The sequence below is a fragment of the Typopeltis vanoorti genome, chromosome 1 (assembly GCF_054136105.1).
Source record: "Typopeltis vanoorti isolate ZY-2024b chromosome 1, IOZ_Tvanoo_1.0, whole genome shotgun sequence".
Taxonomy (NCBI): Eukaryota; Metazoa; Arthropoda; class Arachnida; order Uropygi; family Thelyphonidae; genus Typopeltis; species Typopeltis vanoorti.
In genome coordinates this window covers 134,176,318-134,202,110 of record NC_143549.1, presented here as the reverse complement: position 1 = coordinate 134,202,110, position 25,793 = coordinate 134,176,318, and the positions used below count along the sequence as shown (strand labels likewise).

Here is a 25,793-nt window from a genome sequence, read left to right as displayed (position 1 = left end):
TTTATTGTTTTATTTTTTCTTTTCTTTATTTATCATTTTATTTTATTTATATATTTTTTCCCTACCAGAGATCAGGCTAGTATAAATGATTAACAAAGCAGTTAAATTTAGCTTACTTCTGTGTAGTGTCATGTAGCTTGTATCTTGTGCATATGTATATTTTCCTGATGACCTCGATATAGAGGCCAAATTGTCGAGTGTTATTTTCTTGATTAAAAGTAATTGCTCTAACTGGTGTATTCTTATACTATTTCTGTTTTCTATTTTTTTAATTTAATTTTATTTTTTTGACATAATTAAGATTCTCTAAGAGTAGCTTGTGAAATGAGAAGCAATAAAATTTGACTTCTGTTATTTATATGATTTAGCATAGTTGTTTATAAAGATTAACTTTTAAGATAAGCATATATCTGAATTGAGTTTGTGCATTATTTAGCATAGCATGTGATTCGGAATGACGGCAACAATAGAACCGTCAAGTGAATTTGACTTTTTTTTTTTTTTTTTTTTTTTGTAAGTCTCTCTCACAAGAGACTAAACTTATCAAACAATAGCAACATGGGTAGAATAGGAATCAGATAATCTTCAAGCCACTTTAGGCCAACTATAAGCAAGGTAGTGATCTCAATGTTGGGCAATGTAATTCATCTACTATCACATTCACAGACATTATTCATACCTGTGATATGATTTGATCCAACATCTGCTATGGAAGAGCATCCACTTTTTCAGCCATGCTACATCTGCTTTATAAGTTGTGACATGCTTTTAAGTCACAGGAAAGTTTGTGTTAGAAGGAGAAAATGGAGATCATGAGGTCAGAAGTGCATGTTTTATCTGGAACTTATGAAATTCAAGAATTTGAGTAATGTGAAAAAGATTGAAATTGAGTGCAAAGGTGCAAGCAATGGCACATCTATAGCAGTGTGAAATTGTATGTTAATCCTAGAATGAACAGAAGCAGATGAAATGAAGCAAAAAAAGAGGTGAGACTAGAGGGGAAAGAGGAATATGGAGGTAGTGGTATCAGACAGGGGCAGAATGGAAGATGCTGGAATCATTTCCTTCATTATTATAAGCATTCAGCATTCATTACAAATGAATAAATGAATGCTGAAACTAGGTAATAGTTTCAGCATTCATTTATTCATTTGTAAATTCTCCAGAAGTTATTACCCATGTTTGAATAATGACTTCAACTTGCTTAACATTTAACATCACTTAAACGTGTGGACAGACTTATGTGTTCGTCGAACATGTTGTTTATTATTTTAACGGTATAATAGAACACAGAAACTAAGTAAATAATTAATTTATTGACTTGATGCTGATATTTCGCTGGTATTATAACCAGCATCTTCAGAGCACAAAAACACTGTTTGTCACAATACGCGAGACTAAAACAACATGGTGTACTTAACCAAAATTGTAGCAGCAACACAAAGACTAGAGTCCTGATTTTGGCGCCCTCTATCTGAAAAAAAAAAAAAAAAAAAAAAAAAAAAAAAAAACGCTATCATATATTATTAGAGTCCTAGAAAAGTGCTAGTTTTTTCTTAATATGACTGTCTCCCAGATCTTCGGCAAGTTAATACAGCCATATTTGTTGAGATTTGGAGTGTGTTTTAGGGCTTCTGTCGCCTCTAAGAACAATCTCTCTGATTTATATGGGTTTCTGTGTAGTACTTTTGTGTTTTTCCAGTTGATCCTGTGTGCAGGGGTATCCAGAGCATGGTCTGCTAGGCCCGACTTCCCATAATGATATTTCCGGACGTATCGTTTATGTTTGCTGATGCGGATATTCACAGTTCTTCCTGTTTGACCGTAGTAGGCTTGATTGCATGAGCAGGGTACTTGGTAGACTCCTGGATGTGATAAAGGAGGAATGCTGTCCTTGGGTGAGCAGATGAGGGTGGCTAATTTGCTACATGGTCTGAATGTGGTGCGTAGTTTATGTTTATTGAGGATTCTTGAGATCTTTTCGGATGTGCCTTTAATGTAGGGGATGGTGACTGTTTTGTTGTAGTTCTCTGTGGTAGATGGTGGGAGGGGTTTCTTAGGAGTGTTTAGTATTTTGTTTATTTTTTGTGGATTGTAGCCGTTGGCCAAGAAGGTGTGGCGTAAGTGAGTCAGTTCAGCAGTCAGAGCCTTGTCATTTGAACAGATTGCTCTCGCTCTATGGGTTAGCGTTTTTAATATGCCATATTGTTGAGAAGGATGATGGTGTGATTGTTTGTGTAAGTATCTGCCTGTATGTGTGGGTTTTCTGAAAACTGAAAATGATAAGGCACCATCTGGGAGACGTGTGATGAGTGTATCCAGGAAGGGCAGACAGTTGTTGGCTTCCAGTTCCATAGTAAAGTGGATTTTTGGATGTTGGCTATTTAAATGTGCTAAGAATGTTTTCAATGTCTCAGGGCCATGTGGCCAAATAGCAAGCACATCATCAACATAGCGTAGCCAAAGTGTTGGTTTGAGAGTGGCTGTATTGATTGCTTGTTTTTCCAGGTGTTCTATGTAAAAGTTGGCTGGGGGGGGAGAAAGGGGGGAGCCCATGGCTGTCCCATCAATTTGTTTGTATATTTTCCCTTTCCATGTGAAATATCCTGCATGTATTGTGAATTTGAATAGTTCAAATATATCAGGGGGGAAGTGTGACTTCAGTAGATTGAGGGTTTCTATTAGTGGTACATTTGTGAATAGTGAAGTGATGTCAAAGCTTACTATTAAGTCTGAGCTTTTTAGGGTGAGGTGTTGTAAGATGCTTTTTAGGTGTGCTGAATTTTTGATAAAGGAGGGAGAATTGTTAGTGAGAGTGGCTAGTAGCTTTGCTAAATGTCTAGCCAGTTTGTATGTGGGACTATTTATACTGTCCACAATTGGGCGTAGGGGTGTGCCTGGTTTGTGAATTTTTGGTGATCCACAGATCCTCGGTGTTTTAACATGGAAAGGTTTGAGTTTGTTAACTGTGTCTTTGGGCCAGGAAGTGACTTTTTTTAATAATTTTCGTGCCTTATTCTTTTGTGTGTTGGTAGGATTGCGATCTATAATTTTGTATGTTGACTGATCTTGTAATAGTGTGTGCATTTTGTTTTCATATTCAGTTGTGTCCATCACCACGGTTGCATTTCCTTTGTCTGCTTTTGTTATGGTAATCTGGCTGTTGTTGTGTAGCTCTTTTATAGCAATGAATTCCTTATGTGGGATATTATTTTTTGGAGGCTTGGACTTGATTAGGATGTTGGCCACATCTAAACGTATGTTGTTAGCTATTGTTGGAGGCAGGTCGTAAATTCCTCGTTCGATGGACGCCATTATTTCGGCTTTTGGAACTTGCTTGGGAGTTACGGCAAAGTTGTGCCCTCGACTTAAAGCAGTCGTGGCTTCTTTGCTTAAGGTGAGTGACGATAGATTCACGACGACGAGGTCTTGTTGTAATTGTGGTCGTTGTATGGTGTTCCGTTGTTGTAGATTTTCGAACTTCTTTTGGTGCCGGTTTTTGACTCTGTCGAATTCTTTTTTTGCCGTTGCGTCGGTAATGTTCTCTAAGATCTGCCAAAGTTCCGTATTTAGAATATTATGCAGTGATTCTCGTAATTCGCTGATGGTTGTATTTGCTTGTGCTAATTCCCGACGAGTGGTGTTAATTTGTTCGCGTAAAAGCGCTACACTCGCTCGTTTATAGATGCGTTGGGCTTTGGCCGAGTGGAACTTGTTTTTGATTTTAAAACAGTTCGGTATTAATTTGGTGTCTCGGCACCTCTTTAAGAAGGCTAACCTGTTTAGTTGCCGCGCCAATTTCAACTTCCACTTACCATATCGTCGTGTCTTGTGTACGATATCGCAACCGTGGTGATGGACACAACTGAATATGAAAACAAAATGCACACACTATTACAACATCAGTCAACATACAAAATTATAGATTGCAATCCTACCAACACACAAAAGAATAAGGCACGAAAATTATTAAAAAAAGTCACTTCCTGGCCCAAAGACACAGTTAACAAACTCAAACCTTTCCATGTTAAAACACCGAGGATATGTGGATCACCAAAAATTCACAAACCAGGCACACCCCTACGCCCAATTGTGGACAGTATAAATAGTCCCACATACAAACTGGCTAGACATTTAGCAAAGCTACTAGCCACTCTCACTAACAATTCTCCCTCCTTTATCAAAAATTCAGCACACCTAAAAAGCATCTTACAACACCTCACCCTAAAAAGCTCAGACTTAATAGTAAGCTTTGACATCACTTCACTATTCACAAATGTACCACTAATAGAAACCCTCAATCTACTGAAGTCACACTTCCCCCCTGATATATTTGAACTATTCAAATTCACAATACATGCAGGATATTTCACATGGAAAGGGAAAATATACAAACAAATTGATGGGACAGCCATGGGCTCCCCCCTTTCTCCCCCCCCAGCCAACTTTTACATAGAACACCTGGAAAAACAAGCAATCAATACAGCCACTCTCAAACCAACACTTTGGCTACGCTATGTTGATGATGTGCTTGCTATTTGGCCACATGGCCCTGAGACATTGAAAACATTCTTAGCACATTTAAATAGCCAACATCCAAAAATCCACTTTACTATGGAACTGGAAGCCAACAACTGTCTGCCCTTCCTGGATACACTCATCACACGTCTCCCAGATGGTGCCTTATCATTTTCAGTTTTCAGAAAACCCACACATACAGGCAGATACTTACACAAACAATCACACCATCATCCTTCTCAACAATATGGCATATTAAAAACGCTAACCCATAGAGCGAGAGCAATCTGTTCAAATGACAAGGCTCTGACTGCTGAACTGACTCACTTACGCCACACCTTCTTGGCCAACAGCTACAATCCACAAAAAATAAACAAAATACTAAACACTCCTAAGAAACCCCTCCCACCATCTACCACAGAGAACTACAACAAAACAGTCACCATCCCCTACATTAAAGGCACATCCGAAAAGATCTCAAGAATCCTCAATAAACATAAACTACGCACCACATTCAGACCATGTAGCAAATTAGCCACCCTCATCCGCTCACCCAAGGACAGCATTCCTCCTTTATCACATCCAGGAGTCTACCAAGTACCCTGCTCATGCAATCAAGCCTACTACGGTCAAACAGGAAGAACTGTGAATATCCGCATCAGCGAACATAAACGATACGTCCGGAAATATCATTATGGGAAGTCGGGCCTAGCAGACCATGCTCTGGATACCCCTGCACACAGGATCAACTGGAAAAACACAAAAGTACTACACAGAAACCCATATAAATCAGAGAGATTGTTCTTAGAGGCGACAGAAGCCCTAAAACACACTCCAAATCTCAACAAATATGGCTGTATTAACTTGCCGAAGATCTGGGAGACAGTCATATTAAGAAAAAACTAGCACTTTTCTAGGACTCTAATAATATATGATAGCGGGTTTTTTTTTTTTTTTTTTTCAGATAGAGGGCGCCAAAATCAGGACTCTAGTCTTTGTGTTGCTGCTACAATTTTGGTTAAGTACACCATGTTGTTTTAGTCTCGCGTATTGTGACAAACAGTGTTTTTGTGCTCTGAAGATGCTGGTTATAATACCAGCGAAATATCAGCATCAAGTCAATAAATTAATTATTTACTTAGTTTCTGTGTTCTATTATACCGTTAAAATAATAAACAACATTTAACATCACTGGAGTACTGCATATACACATAAACCACAGTTCCAGTGAGATAAACCTTGTGACATATACTGTTAAAGAATGTAAAAGGTTTAGAGAGTTTCAGACTGATCATCAAGAAATCTTCTGTTCATTGGACATCCATAGATGCCATATGGTCACTCCAATGCTTGGTGATATGCCTTGCCAGTCTTTGCCATGAAGTCCTGTTGTATTCTTTTCTGGAGGCTTAAACTCTTTGAAGATCAGTCGCTCACACCATCCATGCATCTCATTGACAGTCTGCCTCTTCCTCTTTTTCCAGGAACTTTACCTTCTATTACTGTTCTGAGAAGTTCTCCTTCCATCATGTTCAAAATATGCTTACTTTCTTCTGTCAATATCCTTAGGAGCCTTTTAAAGTTCTACTGATCTTTTTCTAACACCCATTTCATTTGTATGCCTTTCAGTATATGATATCCTCAACAGCTTTCTGTAACACCACATCTCAAAAGCAGCTATCCATTTCTTATCTCACTTCTTTAGGTTCCAAGTCTCACATCCTAAGTTACTGTTGTAAAAACAACTGCATCAAAAATCCTCAGATTTAGGAGAGGTATTCAGATTAGATTTGAAGACCTATCCATGTATTCCTTGGAAAACATGGGAAGGCTGTTCCAGAGTACAGAAGCAACAGCAAGAATGAAAGAGGAGGAAGAGAAACTTGTTCTGTGTTCTTGGTAAAACTTTTACCATGTTTAATACAAAAGTCAATCGCAGCTCTCTATTTGAAACTCATTTTCCGACTGTTTGTCAAAACACAGTCACTTTTGGCACTATAACCCGGCTTCTAATGAAACAAATGTCATAAACAGTCGACACAACACTAATGAAGATTGCTGCTTTCGACAACAAAAAGATACAACAGGTGCACCACTAGTTTCTTCTATTTTTGAAAAGTTTGAAAATAGAAGTTTCGAAAATAGAATTTTGGTTTCTTTTTGGACAGAGGGTATATATACGGAGGCTGTTCAATAAGTTTATAAGACTATATTTATGCAGAAAACAGATTACCTTTAATCGTCATCATTTACATGGTCTTTTTCGAAGTAACTACTACCATGAGACACGATGCATTTGTCCCAATGTTGCGTCCACTTCTTAAACACATGTGAAGTTCCGTTTTTTGAGAGTTCTTTCAAAACCGCCTCTGCAGCTTTTACACATGCTTTGTTGCTTTCGAAATGGCAGTCTCTTAGTGGTTTCTTGAGCTGAGGTAACAGCCAGAAATCGCACGGTGCGAGATCAGGACTGTATGGAGGGTGTGGTAGGATATCTATGTTGTTCTTCTGCAAAACATCCACTACACAACCAGCAATATGCGGCCTTGCATTATTGTGGTGCAATAAGAAGCCATTCTTCAGCAATGGATGCTTCCTTTTGACGTGCTGTACCATTGTCCGTAAAACATCTGCATAGTACGAGCCGTTTACAGTATTCCCGGGTTCTACAGCGTGTTGGTAAACAATGCCTTCATAGTCAAAAAACATTATGGTCATAACTTTACCAGTCGATTTTACAGTTCTTGCTTTCTTGGGGGTAGGCGAAAACGGATGCTTCCATTCACAGCTTTGTTGTTTCATTGTAGGGTCATCCAAGCTTCATCTGCTGTAATGATGCGTTTTAAGACGTTGTCACCTTCTTGTTCCAGTCTTTCTTTCCATTCTGTGCACACAACCACTCGATGCTGCATTTGCTCCAGTGTCAAGAGTTGGGGAATCCATCGGGCGCAAACATGTTTCAGTCCCAAATGTTCAACCATGATTGAGTGAACACTTCACACAGAAATATTCAGGACAACATGCAGCTGGCATACTGTAATTCTGTGATCCTCCTTGATGATAATCGCTGCTGTGTTGATCATTGTCTCTGTGATGGACGTTGAAGGTCTTCCCTCACATTCAAGATCTTCCACATTTTGCCTTCCTTCCTTAACAGTTTTATGCCAGTGAAAAACACTTGCCCTCGACATTGCTTCATCGTGGAAAGCTTCACGTATCATGTTAAAAGTGTTCGATGCCGATTTTTGCAAACGCACACAAAATTTAATCGCATAACGCTGTTCCAAGGACGCATCCATTTCGATGACTGGTCGCGGCTCGTAGGCAAGCCGGAACAAGCTTGCATTTGGTCACGTGACACTCTGGCACATCAGCCAGTATATGCCATCTATCAACCTCTTTTCTTAATAGAGACAGCAACATTTCTTTATTCCACAGAAATTAATGTTGTGATGAGTGGTTTCACGACAATAAAATTAGTCTTATTACTTATTGAACAGCCCTCATATATATATATATATATATAAACACCCTTTCAGTAAAAGTTTTACCTAAAAGCATCAAATGCTTCAAAAAGCATATGGTGATGAATGCTTATCCCGTACTCAAGTTTACGAGTGGTTTAAGTGATTTCAAAGTGGTCGTGAGACGCTTGAGGATGACGAAAAGCCAGGCCAACCAAAAACTGGACTGAGCAAAGTTAACATCCAAAAAGTGCGCAATTTCATCAAAGAAAACCCAAAATCATTCATGAGATTGATTGAAGATTAATTGGGGATTCCAAAATCAACAATGCACAACATTTTGACAGAGAGTTTGGGCCCTCGTAAATCGAATTCATGATTTGTTCCCCAAGTTGACTGGAGCAGGGCACTTCCCCCCAGGATAGAGTAAAAAAAAAAAATCCACAAATTATAATTGTAAAAGTGATTGAGATATGTAATATTACATATCTCAAACCTGGGATGCTTTGTCGGTCCTAAAATTTTATTATGGGGTGGCCTGTTTTGACCCATGGCAGGGTAGCCATAGAACACGCGTTTTATTGCAGCAATAAAACACGTTCCTGTTTTTGGTTCATCTTTTTCTGATTTGTGTGAAAAAAATATTCATTACTGTTGTGAACAGAGACTAGTTCATTTGCCTTCTGTATCTAGTAAGTCACTGGGTGAAGTGCGAATTGTAAATTTATAGTGAAACAAATTTAAACAGAAAAATACATTTTTAAAAGGTATTTGTATGTAATTTAATACTATTTCACTTGTTAGTTTTATGATTTTTTTGCTTTTAAATTTAAATAATTTGTAAATAATTTAGGATTTTGGGATTAATTAATTAGTATTTTTAGTAAAATATGCCAGTCAATTTTTTTTATATATGAAATTGTGCTAAAAAAAAATATTAATTCTGGATACTTTTTTCCCTAAGAATTAAAGATCATTAAAATCAATGTAAAATGAAAATAATGTATTTATAGTTTACATCAACAAATAAATACATCAAAAAATGCTAAAAGACGTTTATTGATATAATTATTTAATTAAATCAATAATTATAAAAATTTATCGATGTAATTTTGTTTCCAAGCTTTGCCCCCCCCCTGAAATTTTCTGCAGATGCACACCCATGCATACGGTCAAACTGATTTTTAGCACGGGTTGCATAACCCCACACGACAGCACACTCAACCGAAACGGGCATGCGACGCCACTGATACACACACAGGCCCCATAACCTATTTTACTTGGTTAAAGATAAAATCCAACAGTGGATGGATAGGGATATTGTTAAGTTCTGAATTAAACAAAAATTAAATTAATTTATGTTTCCTTCAGACCATGGACTTGCAAATTTGAAAATCAATTATTGATGTATCAGAATATACTAAACTCGTGTAAATTTCACTAAAATGTTACTAAGCTGAGAATCCTTCATTTAATATGTGATATTATAAAGTATTGAGAATTGCTAAACTGCTTAAGTGTAAGTACTTATAAATTGCTGGGAGAAAGAGATAATCCGATTAAATAGAAATGGCCGGAATCGAAACGCATGCATCAAAGAGTACAGGTGCACCCTTTAGCAAGCAAGCTCCCCACACACACTCATACGTGCAGAAGAGTAGGCTAAGATTTCCGTGTGTGGCGTGCAGTACTGGGTGACGCTGATGGTGAGGTGAGGCTGAGAAAATGAGAGGAGTAATCGATGACATGGAGTGAACGTTTGGAGGCGTAACTCCACACAAGAGCAAGAGTGAAGCTCCGGAGTTTTCGGGCGGTCTTGCTGATGTGTATGGAGCCTCCTCGTGGCGTCCCCTCGTTCCCCGCGGATTCGAGACAATGACGGAGGAACTTTGCCGTAGATTTCCCAACAATTTACCGGTTGGCGACCAGCCCAGCAGAAGGTATTCACTGATGCTTACAGAGATGTCGTTATGATGTTGAACGAGTTCACCATGGAACAGCGTCTACCTATTTTCGGCGGCAGAAGTAAGTGCAGATTGAACCTTTGAAAAAATGCCTCAGAGAAAGCAGAAGGAACATGGTGTCGAAAATAATTGTCCAGATAATTCCCTGGCAATTGGTAATGTACAGTCTATGTTTTATTATATGTATATGTGTATTAGAAGGATATATGTAAAATTTAGGAAGGACTCTAGAGAAAGTTTTCTTTGAATGATAAAGTAATAATGAGAATTTTGAGTATTTCGTCAAGTAAATTAATTATGAGCATGTGGTGCCTTAGAATTGTCTTTTAATGATAGAAAAAGTTATGAGGATTTTGTGAGAAGAAATTGTATAAGAGCACATAAAGCTAGTTTAGAAATTCAGCTAATAAATGTCCTTAGTATTAATGAATAAGTGTGATTTTTCAAGTGTAAATTGTAAGCCTAAATTGAAGTTCTTTGTCATGCATGCTAAGATTGATATAGAGAATCTCAGTAATTAGTGTTCATTCATTAGCAATTGCAGATTATTTATTAAGAGTGAATTCTTAGTATGTACAATGTTTCAAATGAATTAAATGTTTTGTTCTTTTTGTTTAACTGATGACTTGCCTGATTTTCTTCTCTGTTGCACTTGTTCATAAATTATGGACCACAGTGGGAGATTAATTTATAGAGAGGCTATGACTGCAAACGTAACTCTTAGTAACATAAGATTGTATGCTAAACTGTGTTCTGGTTTCTCGATTCTACACTATCTGTTAATCTAGGATTCGGGGTGGCGCAGTGAAAAATAAATTTTCTCTGAATCCGAAAAAGGAATTAGAACCAGTGTGAGACAAAGGAATAGGTATCTGCCATTAGTAATTCCTTTGTCCCACAAACCACTAGCATCGTTCTGGTAAGTATAGATCGACCAAGAGAGATATTGAAGTTAAGAGATTTAAGATTGAAGATAAAGTTTTAGTATAATCAAGAGGTAAAATTAAAAGAATATAGACTAAATATAGAGAAAATAATAAAAATAAAATAAGAAAGTAAAATTTTACAATATGATATTCTATAGTAGGCAGCAGCTTTGTAATAGGTAGGCTCTCCTTAGATTTACTCACATTTTATAACAGAATGACAGCAAAGATAGATAAGGGAAGTGGCTACACCATGATACTGCTGGACTTTGAAAAGGCATCTGACAGAATACCAAATAGAAAACTATTACAAAAGTTGAAGCAAATGGAAATGGATATAATGTTTGTATGCGCATGGAAGGGGGGGGGGGGTGCTGACAGACAACAGAGAGCAGTGTATGGTGGAGTGGTATCTAAGGGACTTCTCAAAGTTCTGCATTACTGCCACTACTCTTTAATTTGTATATCAGCAATATAGGGAAATACAGGGTGTTTCAAAAAGAATGACCCCGCTCAATGTGCCCTCCACCTGCTGCATGGACAATAATTTTCAAATCGGGACATTCTTTTTGAAACACCCTGTATTTAAGGGAGGGAGATATTCAGTTGTTCGCTGATGATGCAAAACTGGGGAGGGCAATAGTTGATAAAGGTGTTATAGATATCCAGCAGGATGATTTAAATAAATTGGAAGGAAAATGACCGTCAATTTAATTTGCAAAATATAAGGTGTCCAAATTGAAGACCTTTAAGTTGAAGGTCACTTCAAATTGAAAAGGTAACATACTGTATATAACATTGATGGTACTGGATTGCAGGAGATTAATGAAGCTAGTTACTTGGGGGTAATGGTTCAGAGTTGTTCAGAGGACATTACAAAATTGGTAATAACTCAAAAGGATTACTTGGATGTTGAAAAACACAAGATTATTTGGATGTGGAAGGGAGGTTATTACCCTCTTTATAAGGCTATGATTTGGCTGCATTTCGATTATCATGCACAGATTTAGTCACCTGGGTTTCTTGGGAAGCAGGAGGTGGTAGAGAAGATTCATAGACAAATGACCAAGCTGATGACAGCTCTGTGAAAACCCTGAGGATAGGTTGAAGGTGAGTGAGTTAAAGTTTAGATGATAGGTGAAAAAGAGGGGATATAATAGAACACAAAGGAAATTTTTCAATACATGGCAAATAGAGTGAGAAATAAGATATTGGAGGGGGGGGGGGTTTACACATACATTGTGTACCACAGTGACTCATTAGCTAGCTATTGACCATTTTACTTTCACCACTTTATCGTTTGTTGTCATCTACGAATAATCGAATTTTCCTGTATCATGACTGTATATTGAGTGCTATGATAAAAAATCTTACCAGTTGCGAGGTTAATGGAGTGATATGGTTTTTTTCGCAGAAAACAACAGTGCTACAGAATTTGCTGATGACTGTGTAAGGTTTACAGGCCTAACAATGAGTGAGAGTAAGGTTAGGCAATGGTGTAGTTTGTTTATAAACAACACCATTGCCTAAAGAAGGACACAACAATACTCACAACGAGGAGCACAATGACTGGCAAGGTGTGACAACGTATGATTTGGAGGAAAGAGTGAACATGAAAGTTTGTGACAATTGCTGTTTTACAATTACTGAACTTTCTTTGAATTCCAGGAAGTTTCACACTCAGTCATTCATGAAATTGAGACAGAAAAGCTGGGATATAAGAAATTTTGGCAGATGGTTCAAAAAATGTTAACTGATATGCATAAATAATTGCAACAGGTTGGAATCAGAGTGGAATCAGCTCAAAAATTTCTGCAGCATTATGAAAATGAAGATGAACTTTTTTTTTGTATCATGACTGGTGACGAAATGTGGATTTTCGTACACAAACGTTGAGTCAAAACAACATTCAATGCAGTGGCACCATTCATCATCTCTGAAAGCAAAAAAATTCAAACAGCTATGCTAGAAAAGGTGTTTTTAAATTGAAGTATAGTGAGGCTTTTTTGTCTCAAATTGTGTTGCAGTTGTGCTTCAGTTGGATACAAGTGTCCTTCAGTGGTGGTAGTGTTGAAACTTTGTTAATATTGTGTTTTCGCTACTTGTTTCTTGCACTGCTTCAGCGTCTAAAGATGGCATTCACAAAGAGACATACGTTGGCAGCACAGAGGACTTCTGTACGAAAGTGTAGCTCTGCCTTAGATATTTCGCACTGGATGCATTGTGGAAACTGCTACATGTATGCTCCGAGGAATGTGAAGGATCTGTGGACTGTTTGGCTAAACGAGAAGAATGAAAATGTTGACATATGTGAGAAGTATCTAGATAGACCAGAGCAATTGGGAATGGAAGCAAATGTCGGGACCATAGCAGAAGAGCTTTGACAGGAGTTCGTGAAAATGAAAAGCGACCTTCATTTCCTGCAAGAGCTCAGTAAGGAGGTTCAGGATATGAAGACTTAGTTAAATGTGTTTAATAGAGAAATTAGGACTATGGAGATTACTTTAGCTGAAGTAATAACTAGAACAGGTTTAAGTAAGGAGAGTCTTTGGTGAATGATGAAGTAATGAATAGTATGGAAGTGATTGGGAGTCAACAGAATGAAAATACAAGAGGCCTAGAAGAAATGAGATGTTGTGAAAGTGAGGGAGTAAGTAAATGAGTGCTGAAGGAAAGTAATGAAACTAGGAGAGTCATGCTGAATAGTGTAGAAAATGAGGCCATGGGTGACGCATGTTTGGGTTTGAATGAAGTTATGAGTGGTATAATATATGGTGATTCAATGATTAGGGATATGGAGAGCGGTATGCCTGAGGAGTGCTTGTCTGGTGGAACAATAGAGAGAGTGACTTTAGCAATAAAGAGAGGGCATGATGCAGAAAAAAGATAATCGTTATAGTGGGTACAAATGACCTGAGTGGTAGTATTAATTGGGTAGCAAAAGATTTAAGAACATTGTTAGATATCGTGAAGAAGAAAGTGTCAAAGGTAGGATTGTGTGTGTGTGTGTGTGTGTGTGTGTGTGTGTGTGTGTGTGTGTGTGTGTGTGTGTGTGTGTGTGTGTGTGTGTGTGTTGCCTCGTTTTGACAATTATGAGCTAAGCAGATGAGCGATGATAATAAATGATATGATTGCAAGAATGTGCAAAAAAAGAGGTCTGGAATGTGTTTGAAGGCAAAAGACACTGTATGCAAGAGATGGGTTGCAACATAGAAGGTCATAAGCATTTGAACAAGTTGAAGTAATTGGGCAGGGAAACTAAAACTGAAAAGGTTGAGTGTAAGAGGGAGAAACTTATGCAGTGAATGTATATTTGTTGATCCTTTTTCGTGGAATAATTTGAAGAATAGAATGGATAAAAATCGGCATGGGACTACTGAAATTAGTTGAATGTATATCAGTTCTAAAGCTAGTACAAGAACTAAATAGAATCTGCAATTTTTGTATACTACTTATTTTCAATGTTTCTTGCATTGAAAATAAGAGGGAAGAATTTTTGGCATTAGTCAGTGCAATCTCACCAAAAGTTGTAGGCATTAGTGAAACTTGGCTGTCAGCAGAAGATGTGGTTACTGGAATTGAATGTGATGGGTACAGTATTTTCAGGGAGGAGAGAGAAGATAGAACGGGAGGAGGAGTACTGTTGATGATAGCTGATGAGTTGCAGCCAAAGAAAGTAGTATATCAAGAGGAGAGACGTGTGAATGATAGTTCATTTGAGGCAGTCTGGTATGAAATAGTGACCAACGCAACCAAATATACAGTTGGTTGCTGCTATAGGCCAGGGGATACAGGGGTGATATTGAATTCATGCATCAGCAAATTAGTGCAATGAGTGCAGGGTTAGTGATTATTATGGAGGATTTTAATTATGGTGATATCAATTGGAAGGAGTAAATATCACATGACAAAAAGGAAATGGAATTCATACACTTCTAAGAGATAATTACTTGAAACAGCACATAACTGAAGGGACTTATGGTGTGAGAGTGTTGATCTGGTCATAGGTTCAGAGGACATACGCATAAGTAAGGTGTCTTACCTCCAATTGGTGAGAGCGATCATGTGTTGACTTGGGAGGTTGCAAAATTTGTGGATTTCTCTCTTAAGAAGGGGGGGGGGGGTATATATAAATGTAACTACAGGTTAGGTAATTATAACAAGCTTCGGAGTGAGCTTACAGCCATCCCATGGCAGAACATATTGCAGGGGAAAGATGTTAGCAGTGTATGGGATAAAATATCACAGGGTATCTCTGAGGAAGGCAATATCAGAATGTATTTCTATTGTCAGAAAAACAAACAAGTGGGCATTAGATGGATGAGTAGTAGTATCAAGCTTGATCTGCAAAAAAAAGAAAATGTTATGGAGAATTTACAAGGAGAAAGACAATCAGTAAACCCATGAGCAGTTACTCATGAAGTAAACCCATGAAGGTTACCAGCATAGTAAGAAAAGCTAAATCAGATTATGAGAAGACCTTAGCCAAGGAGATCAAGGGTAATCCCAAAGAGTTCTTCTGCTATGTGACAAGTAAAAGGAAGAATGACTCTGGAAGGATAACCTTAGTGGGTGCTGATGGTATTGAGGTGACCAATTCAGATGTAATAGTAGAGTTACTGAGTGATCACTTTTCAAAAGTCTATCACCCAAGTGAGGATATCTCTGTACCTGTAGCAATAACTAATGTGAAAATTGAAGTTAATAAATCAGAGGTACTTAGTATACTGCAGAATTTAAATACAAACACTGCTGTAGGTTTAGATAGAATATCAGCTTGGGTGCTGTGTGAATGTGCAAAGGAATTGCCAACATCTCTTACTTGGTTATTTAACTTAAGTTTGAACTCTAGTATGATCCCTAGGGAGTGGAAGGAAGGTAAAGTGGTTCCTTTGCATAAAGGTGGCTCCAAGACTGCAGTAGTTAATTACAGACCAATCACCATCTCAGCAGTGGTGGTGGTAAAAGCATTGGAAAAGTTGGTTAAGGACAGAATTCAATAATGGGTGGATCAGAATATGATACTCTATAGGGGGGCAACATGGTTTTGTTAAAGGTCGATCCTGCCTTAGCAATCTATTAACTTTTTATAATAGAATGACATCTGAGTTGGACAAGTGAAATGGCTACACAGTGATACTACTGGATTTTGCTAAGGCTTTTGACAGGATACCCCATGGAATACTGTTGTGCAAATTTGAGCAGATGGAGATGGATACTAAACTGGCTATATAGATAAGAGAATGGCTCATGGAGAGATACCAGAAAGTAGTGTATGGAGGAACAAAGTCCAGGATGAGACAGGTGACCAGTGGTGTGCCTCAGGGTTCTGTGCTTGAGCAGTTATTGTTTAATTTGTACATAAATGATATAGGAAATGGCTTGAAAGGAGATATTCAGTTGTTTGCTGTTGATGATGCAAAGTTGGGTAGCACAATAAAAAAATCAAGCTGATGTTGAGTTTGCAGGATGATTTAAATAAGCTGGCAAAATGGACAAAAGGTAATGGATGTCAGTTCAATGTGGAAAAGTGTAAAGTTATGCATTTTGGGATTAAAAGATTACCAGCTGTGTACCACATTGATGGAATGGTATTCCAAGGGATTGATGAGGCTAGGGACTTGGGAGTGTTGGTGGATAGGAAGATGAAGTTCAGAGGGCACATTGCTAAGGTGTCCAAGATTGCACATAGGATTACTTGGTTGTTGAAGAACACACTAACATCCAGAGATAAAGAAGTTATTATTCCCCCTTTATAATTCAACATTAAATTCAGCATTGATAATTCAACATTTGGATTACTGTGCACAAGTCTGGTCATCTGGATTCCTTGGAGATGAGGAGGTTGTGGAGAGGGTTCATAGGAGAGTGACTAAGTTGGTGAGTGATGTAAAAAATGCTCCCTACATTGATAGATTGAGAGCTTGTGGATTGTAGAGGTTGGTTGATAAGCAGAGAAGAGGGATATAATAGAAACATTGACATTACTAAAAGGTTTTTATAAGATTGATGCAGGGGAAATATTTCATCTGTGTGACAGTGATGGAAGAACAGGAGGTCATCCCTGGAAATTAAGGAAAAGTGAGGTTAACAAGGATGTGAGAACTAGATATTTTGCTTGAAGGGTGGTGAGTCGGTGGAATACATTGCCTGACTCAGTTGTGAGTTCTTCATCTGTAAATGAATTCAAGAAGAGGTATATGATAGATATTGTTTTGATAGTTTGGGTCTCCTGCGATGAGTTTACTGACTCCATGGAGATACCCATAATAATAATAATAATAAAGTGACTTCTATTCCCTGTCCTATACCATTTATCTCTTAATGAAGTATATCAGATAAGTTGCGAATTTAATTTTGTCTCCAATGGACAGACAAGTAAACTGCTTTGCTATTACTGCTAGTCACAAAGTGCACGGGTTAGGGGAATACCAAACTTAGTAATGTAATTCCTAATAGAAATATTTTAGGAATAATATATACACTATGTTCGTGTGGTTAGCCTAGTGGCTCTGCACTTCGCAACCATATGCCTGGGGAAGAGTGTCCTAGGTTCAATTCCCGTCGACGATGTGAGGAGCTTAAGGATCTTCCTCAGCCATAGCCAAGTTAGCCGGTCTTGGGCATGAATAGCAGTGTTTTTTCCGCCAGTTTATCTGGGGGTTTTCATCCCACAAGCAGGCACACCGGACCCGTGAACACACAGGCTACAGTCATAAAAAAAAAAAAAAATACGGCAAGGAAGGCAATGGGAAACCACCTTGCATCATTATCTCCCTAGTAATCAGCTGCAACCCTCTCTAAGAGAGGAAGCCACAAGATCAGATTAGATATACACTATATTGACAAAAGTATTTGGACACTTAGTTGTGGTCAAAAAATGTGTTTTCATTACATTTCTAGTACGAATGGGACCACCTTTTGCCTGAATGACAGCAACCACCTTTTGGGGCACACTCTCAACCAATTTCTGATACGTCACAACAGTAATATTCTTCCATTCTTTGCATAAAGCTATCTCTTATTGCTGATGACAGCCACTCTGGTCTGGAGTGAATTTGGCATTCTATTTCATCCCAAAGATGTTTGATGGGATTGAGGTCTGGACTCTGAGCTGGTTAGTCCAACACTTCAATGTAGTTTTCTGGAAACCAATCTAGGACATGCAGTGCAGTAGCATTGTCATGCTATAACATGCAAGGGTCACATGCCAAAGGACTTCCACAGCATCAGAAGTATGAAGTAACCATCAGACATCATGGTTTTGAATGCATCCACCAATGGACCAAGCCCCATCCAACTGAAACATTCATGTACCATTTACCGAGACTCAACCAAACTTGACAGTTGGAATGATGCAGTCCTGCTAGAACTGTTACTCGGGTAATCTCCAGATTCAAACGCAACCATCAGAGTGAAACATTTGGAAGCATGATTTGTTGCTCCATAGAACCCCCTTTTTCAATCATCTACAGTCCAGCCATCTACTTTCCTTCACTGCTTACCGGAAACTGACCCATACTGGCCAATATATACACAAAAACTCCTACCACCCAACACAAAAACTAGGGGTCATTAAAAGTTATCAGCAATACCTTCCTAAAAAATGGTTACAGCCAAAATACTATCAACAAAATTCTGTACAAGACCTCACTTAATAACAAAAATAAACAAGACTGTAATAAATCTGTAACCATTCCATACATTAAAGGGATATCAGACAAAATAAACAGAATTCTACAAAAATAAAACCTTAAAGCCACCTTTAAACCTCCTGCAAAATTAAAGAACTTACTCAACAAATCCAAGGATCCATTCCCTCCACTGGCCCATCCTGGGGAATACCGTATTCACTGCACCTGTAATTTGCCCTATATAGGGGAAACAGGATGCACAATTCCTATCAGAAAAAAAGGAACATAAACGACACATTAAATATGATAATTATGACCAAGCTGGTCTTTCTGATCCTATCCTGAACACTTTACATAGAATTGACCGAAAAAGCACCTGTTGTTTATATCACACCAAAACATGGTATAAACGTAAATTTAAGGAGGCCTGAGATTCTTATCAATCACTCTAATCTGAAAAATAATGGTCTAAAAATACCAAACATATGGAAAGGCACATAGGCACATATTCTACCCACTTAACCTTTCTCCCTAAGAGTTAATTTTAAATAGAACCATAGGTAATCCAGGATCCTAAATCTAATATAATAATTCTCATGTTAAATTAGGACATCATTTTCACTGTAACCTAAATCCTTGATAAGCCTAAATCCTTGATACGTATGATGATGATGATTTTCACTGTAACAAAACTATCTATATGAAAGAATGATTCCCTGATGTTGTCTTAAATAGAATATATATTTGATGCAGTTAATTTATTTTATATCATTTATTTATTGTAATTTTATTTTCACTAGAGGTCATGCCAGTAGAATAACCATTGATCAAATTATTGTCGCTTCAGCATACTATGTGAAATGTAATTTAGCTTGTCTCTGCATATGTGTGTGTGTGTGTGTGTGTGTGTACACTCCAGATGATTAAAATAATTATTTATAACACAGTTGCAGAGTCCACAATTTGTGTAAAATGAATGGTTGATCACCATGTAACACTAAAGGAATCTACAGTCCAGGAATGGTGTGAAAAACACGTCCCAACATCATTTGGAATTGACAGGGGTTATTTGCAGCAACCCAAGGCATGCTCTACAAACTTTGCACTCTCTGCAAACAATTCTTGTAGCAAGGCTTATACGTTGGTCATATATAACTGGTAATTGACTTAAGGAATTTACAATGCATAAAACGGATATTAATTAAAGGAAACTTTAATGAATACCTTCAATATTTCGGCAACGTCACATTACCATCTTCAGGAACATACAAATATGGTATGTGCATGCAGGCACTAACAAAATCAAATGAGGAAGAAGGCAAGAAACTAATATTGTTCCTAATGGTGCCCCCCCTAGCAGGCTAATTGGATTGTCTTGGCCGTTGGGTTGAAGTTCTCATGATGTAAGTCTGCCAAATTTGGGGCAGTCTCATGCACCCAAATTTGTTGAGGTCTGGAACATTTTTTTAGAGCTGCTGACGATTCCATGAATAATCTTTCGTATTTGAACTTGCTGCGGTATATTATTTTAGTTTTCTTCCAACGAATTCTATGGCGGGTATCTATGCCATGGTCTGCAAGCCCAGAGTGGTTGTACTGGTGAAACCGGATGTAGTCTTTGTGTTGTTCTGAAAGCCTGATATTTGCTGCCCTGCCTGTTTGGCCAAAGTAGGACAATTTACAGCTGCAAGGGACCTGGTATACACCAGGTAGGTCTAGGAGAAGTGGTTGGTCTTTGATGGAGCAGATAAGGGATACCAACTTTTTATATGGTCTATAACAAGAAGTTAGGTCATATTTTTTTAGAATATTGGTTATTTTCTCAGAGGTGCCCCGGATGTAGGGGATGGTGATAGATTTAGTGTAATCTTTAGTGGGGGGGGGGGGTACTGGTTTTAGTATTTTTTTGGGGTTGTAGCCATTGGCTAAGAAAGTGTTGAGGATGTGGTTTAGTTCAGTGGTTAGGGCATCGTCATCTCTGCAAACAGTTCTGGTGCTGATAGATGTCCTTGCAGCATTTTCCAGGTTGACTGCAAGGTCCACGGCTGATGATGTGCGGAATGCTCGAACATTCTGAGACAGAGCGCATCAATCTCAGTTAGTGACCCCCCAGAGCATTTTCCTGCTGTGGTAGCACCATCAACTTTCCATTTACAAATGATATCAGCAATGGTGGACTCCAGTATACTGAGATGGGTAGCAATGTCACGGACAGAAAGACGCTGACGTGACACCCAAGTACCATCCCATGCTGGAAGTCTGTCAAATTTAGCTGAATGTGGCAATTGATGTCGAGTGCAGAACAAAAACATTCAGGACATCCTATCCTTTATTACCAGGCACTTCCTGAATATTTGCATGGCATGTAAAGTGTCCAAATACTTTTGTCAAGATTGTGCGCTTTGTGTGTGTGTGTGTGTGTGTGTGTGCGCGCGCGCACGCGTGCATGAGAGAGAGAGTCCTTAAATGGAAAGAATTGGGTTTGAATGCAATCAAGGATGCAAACATTAGAGCTTTTCAACTGAAGGCAAGTTAGTCGGTCTTGTGAGATGAAAAACCTGCGCATCCCAGAGGGAAACTCTGCCCCCCCCCCCCCCATATAAAACCAGGAAAACATGAACTGATAGTCATAGTACACTATTCAGATAAGATTAACTTGCCTTATCAGAGCACTCATTAGTTCAATGGGAAAAGACTGGTGATGGGTTCTTTCAGATTTTTTCTGGGGATTGTTTCAGACTAGATATCACCATACATGGTAATAATATAGTCTGATGGATCTTGTCCCCTTCCATCAAGACAATGTCCTATATCACGAGGCTCATATCATGCAAACATAGTTAAAAGAATATGTCCAAGGATTCTGTGTGTTTCCTGGCCACCTAATTCTCCTAATATGAATCCCATCGAACATTTGTGGGATCATGTGGAATGCTGCATCTGCTAGTCAATGTCAGTATCTCGCTCGGTCACTGACATCAGATGTGATTCTGTCTAGTTGGTCCAGAATACTTTGTGGTTTAGTCAATGCCAAGATGGATGCAAGTGGTTATCTTGGCCAAAGGAAGCCCAACAAGCTACTAAATAAGTAGTCGGTGTGTATGTGTGTGTTGCGAGGTATCTGCTATTGAAAGTCAGTGGTTTGTGGATAAGCAAAAATGATGGGATAGTCAAAAATGAGAGCAAAGCAAGAATCAGAAATGTTTGTCAAAAGTAAGATAGTTGTGTGCTAAATGTTTGTGGGTAAAAAAAAAAAAAAAAGCATGAAAATGCATCTTTTCCCCATCCAGAAGAGATGAAAAATGAAGAAAACAGTGAAGTGGTTTAATGAGAGAAACAATGCACTTATGTGGAGTTTTTCATAGGACAAAGTGTGAGCTAGACTAGACTCCTTTCTTACTCTTCTTTGCTGTGCCACTTGCTAGATAGCACAGCAGCGAAGAATAAGAAAGGAGAGTACAAACCAACAAAAAAAAAAAGAGAAAGAAAGAAGACAATATCATATAGCGATTCCATGATTAGGAATGTGCTTGATGAGAGCATGATGGAATCATGCTTTCTTGGGGAAAAGAAGATCAATAATACTAGTGAGACAGCTGAACAAAGGAAACACCAGTGCAGGTAAGAGATAAAGTGAGAGTTAGTAATTTTAGCTGAAATGAATGATTTCAAAATGCAAAAATATATGAAAGTTACTGGAAGAAGCTAAAAAGAAGAATGAAGGAGTAATATTTGCAAGACTATTAAGAGTATTGCCTAGTTGGATAGGAATGACCTGAGAAGAGCAATGATTCCAAATGAGTCAGTACATAGGTTATGTGTGAGTAAATGTGTATGTGGTGTTTAGATGTTTGTAGCAAACAAGATAGAGAAAAGGACTTGTATATAACTGATAATTCCAAATCTATTCTAAGTATATGGCAAAAGTCAGTGATAATCATAACTAAGGCAGACACTCTGCCTCCAACTGTATGGTCACTCTCTTTCCAGTTGGAGGCAGAGTGTCTGGGAAGTAACTAAACATGTGGAATTCTCTTTTTGAACTATAAAGCTGGTAATTAGACAGATTTATGAGGTATTTTGGTGCAGCACCAAGGTTTTGATAGTGTCAGGTTTTTGACATAGATGGTGAGGCTGTGCACAGATATAATAACCTGTATGTTATATCTGTATGTTTGTTTTTGTGAGATCAAAAACTGAATTCCATCTGGTCGACAAAGATTCAGAGGATATAAAAAAAAATATTTTTAAATGCAAATGAAGGTTTTCTTCCATTTCTAAACAGGATTCTTGTCTGGACAGCATTAATCTTAACCACCATGGATTTTGATATAGAACTAGTGCAAATAGTGAACATATCAATCAACATAGTATAAAACTGGTCCAGGAAGATTGTCATGGAGGAGATTCTGCTCAACATACTCCATAAAATATAAATCACAAGCATTGGGGAAAGAGGACCTCCCATAGCTTGCCCTTTATTAGTTGGCTAAGCTTACTTTGTCAAGTAAAACAGTCAGAATGAATAATAAAATCAAGATGTCGGGTTGGGGAGGAATCTTGGCTAAGTTAATCCCTAGTTTCCTCTAAGGGTATGTTAGTAAACAGGATAATTATATCTAAATTAATCACTGTCAGAAAGGATAAGATGAAGTCCAGTGATCTTGTTTTTAAATTCCATAGCATTTTTAACATGAGAAGGAGAGCAAGATGCCAAGGTTGTTAAACCTTTATAAATGCAGACATTAGCACTTTTCATAATTATCTTGCATTATTACTTTCTCCTGACATGCTTTTCATTGTATTGGGGAAGAATCTTCTAACAGGGTGTATATTATTGCAGACAGACAAACAGAAACCTGAACAATCGGTCAACTGTTTCCATGTTCCATCTCCCTAACATTATAAATTCAAGAAATTGGTAAATTAATATTTCTTGCTGTTTCTGATTTATTACTTGTACTGTCTAAAGGTCATGACTATTCCATTTCACTAAAGAAAGTACCACTTATGAACTTCTTTCACTTTACTGATAAAGCCCCATGTGCTCTTCTTCCTGATACAGCTAACAGGATTCAATTTGAAGCATTTCAAGTTATTTTCAAAGCAAAACTTCTACCTCTGAATCTGACATTTTTGAAGATGGCAGCAATGATGTCCTTACAGAATAATAATCTTTTCATTAAAAAGGGCAGATATAGGCAAGATGGTCATGATCCAAAACAAATACTACAAGAAGCTTCAATCCATCTACTATTCCATCTCTTCTGCTCCTCCCATAATAAATCAGATCAATATGCTAAACTGACTTACACAGTTCCCTTATTTGGATGATAACTGAGAAAAAAAAGACACTTTTCATGGATATCACCCAAGTCTATATGCATATGACCTTGCTAAGATTGTAAACCAGAAATTCCTTTCAGACCTGGAGCTGGTTGCTCTTTATCATGGTTGCATGATAAAGAGCAAAGTCGTGCTTATCATTAATCATGATAAGCACGACTCTGCTTGTCATGATTAATCCCCCCCTACACACACACGTGTGTGTGTATCCATATTACATTTATTTGGACTTCAGTGTTAATTGATTGTCGTTATCTTACTGAATCAATCATGCTGCACTGCTGCATTTTCTGTTACAAGTGAATGTGCTTTTGCTCCAATCATTTTATCATAAGATAGCAGCAACTACATTAATGTCAGTAATAGTGCAAGTTCTAGAGTTGATTTTTGGAGATGGAGGGTTAAAATCAGTTTCTCTATTTGCCCATGTGAAATATCAACTCAAAAAACAGCTGAAGAAAGGACTAGCAAAAGTTTCTCTAGTTGGTAACAAGAATTGAATCTGTGATGGTCTTTCTTTGGACAGCCTAGAGCTATGGAAAAACCCCATTTTCATGATATTGTTTCTAAAACAAACCCTATAAACATTTCAGATGAAATCAAATATAAATAGAACAAATTTTATAGATTTAAACAACGTATGCATTTCTCTGATTTATCATTACATCACGCAAAATAACACCTGACTCAAGGCTCAAATTTCAGGTCAACGTTTTTTTTTCTGAAACCATAATAGACCATTAACATGTCCCAATGAAAGATACTTTAGATTCAGCAATTCAATATCCTAATGAATTAAAATTGAGAATTTAGTGAAAGTTCATAAATTATAAAACATTTATGTATTAAAAAGCTTACCAGAAAGAAATAACTATTTATTATAATAAAAATTTCAACTTTTTTCATGTAACTTATTCGCTTATATTTGACTATTCTCTTTAATTCTAACCAAATACACAAAAAAAGAAGAAAAAACCACACACACACACACACCAAATTTTTAATAACTCCTTCCAAAGTAAATTTTATGTACAAAATTTCCATCTGTTTAATAAGAAAACTTTGAAAATAAATCATATGTAATTTGACAAAAAAAAATTAAATGTGCTTTCCAAGAAGCAATATTTAACAAATGCTTACTTTTCACCTGATGTAATTCTTTCAATATCTGGCCTGACAGTGGCCTTTGGGTCTTGTTTTAATACCCTCTGGAGTTTATGTTGTTTGTTAACAGTGTTGTGGTACTTGGCCATATAGTGGTTCCAGCGGTCCTTCATCTGCTTCTCTTTCATTCGTTCTCCATCTGATTTTGTTGCTAAGAAACAGTTCTTTTACTATTACTACCGGAGTTTACTGAGATTCTCATATTAAAACTGTCCTAATATAGAATAAAACTACACTAGTTAGCTTTTATATCAAAGAAACTTGGATTTTAACATGAAGTACAATACATATATGAAGCTGAGATAACACTGGTCAACAACTTTCAACTTTTTTTTTTTTTTTTTTTTTTTTGTAACTGACATGAACTGAGGTGATGTTTATCTCTAGTTGTGCATATAGGCTTATGCACAGTTGAAATTCATGATGACCATTTCATGAAATGGAAACAGTACAAAGGAATGTGAATTAAAACTGTTTAATGCTCCAATATTTCCACTCTCACAGAGATATCATCAGGGGCAATATAAACTGTAATGTACATACAAGCAACAACAAAATAAAGTGGAAATGAATGGACTAAGTCTAGAGTGCTAGCCAGAAAGAGCATCCTATATGGTACTAGAAGGAAGCCTCCTTGGTTGTTTATATTGTTCATATTTTGGTTCACCATTTCAGTGTTGTATTATATAATTATAACTGCATTTCCAGGAATGTAACCTTTATTAATTACATTGAACCTATAAGAAATTAGGTTATGATTCACAACGCTACTAGGTT

General features: G+C 37.5%; 1 protein-coding gene across 1 annotated transcript in view; it reads right to left on the bottom strand.

Moving 5' to 3' along the window:
- The window catches only part of LOC150110449 (proteoglycan Cow-like), a 200,455-nt gene that overhangs the window by 75,911 nt on the left and 98,751 nt on the right, over window positions 1-25,793 (bottom strand). The window contains exon 5 of the mRNA XM_090399367.1: window positions 24,993-25,167. Within this exon, the coding sequence (XP_090255493.1) occupies window positions 24,993-25,167 (175 nt within the window). The remainder of the gene's footprint in view (window positions 1-24,992; window positions 25,168-25,793) is intronic.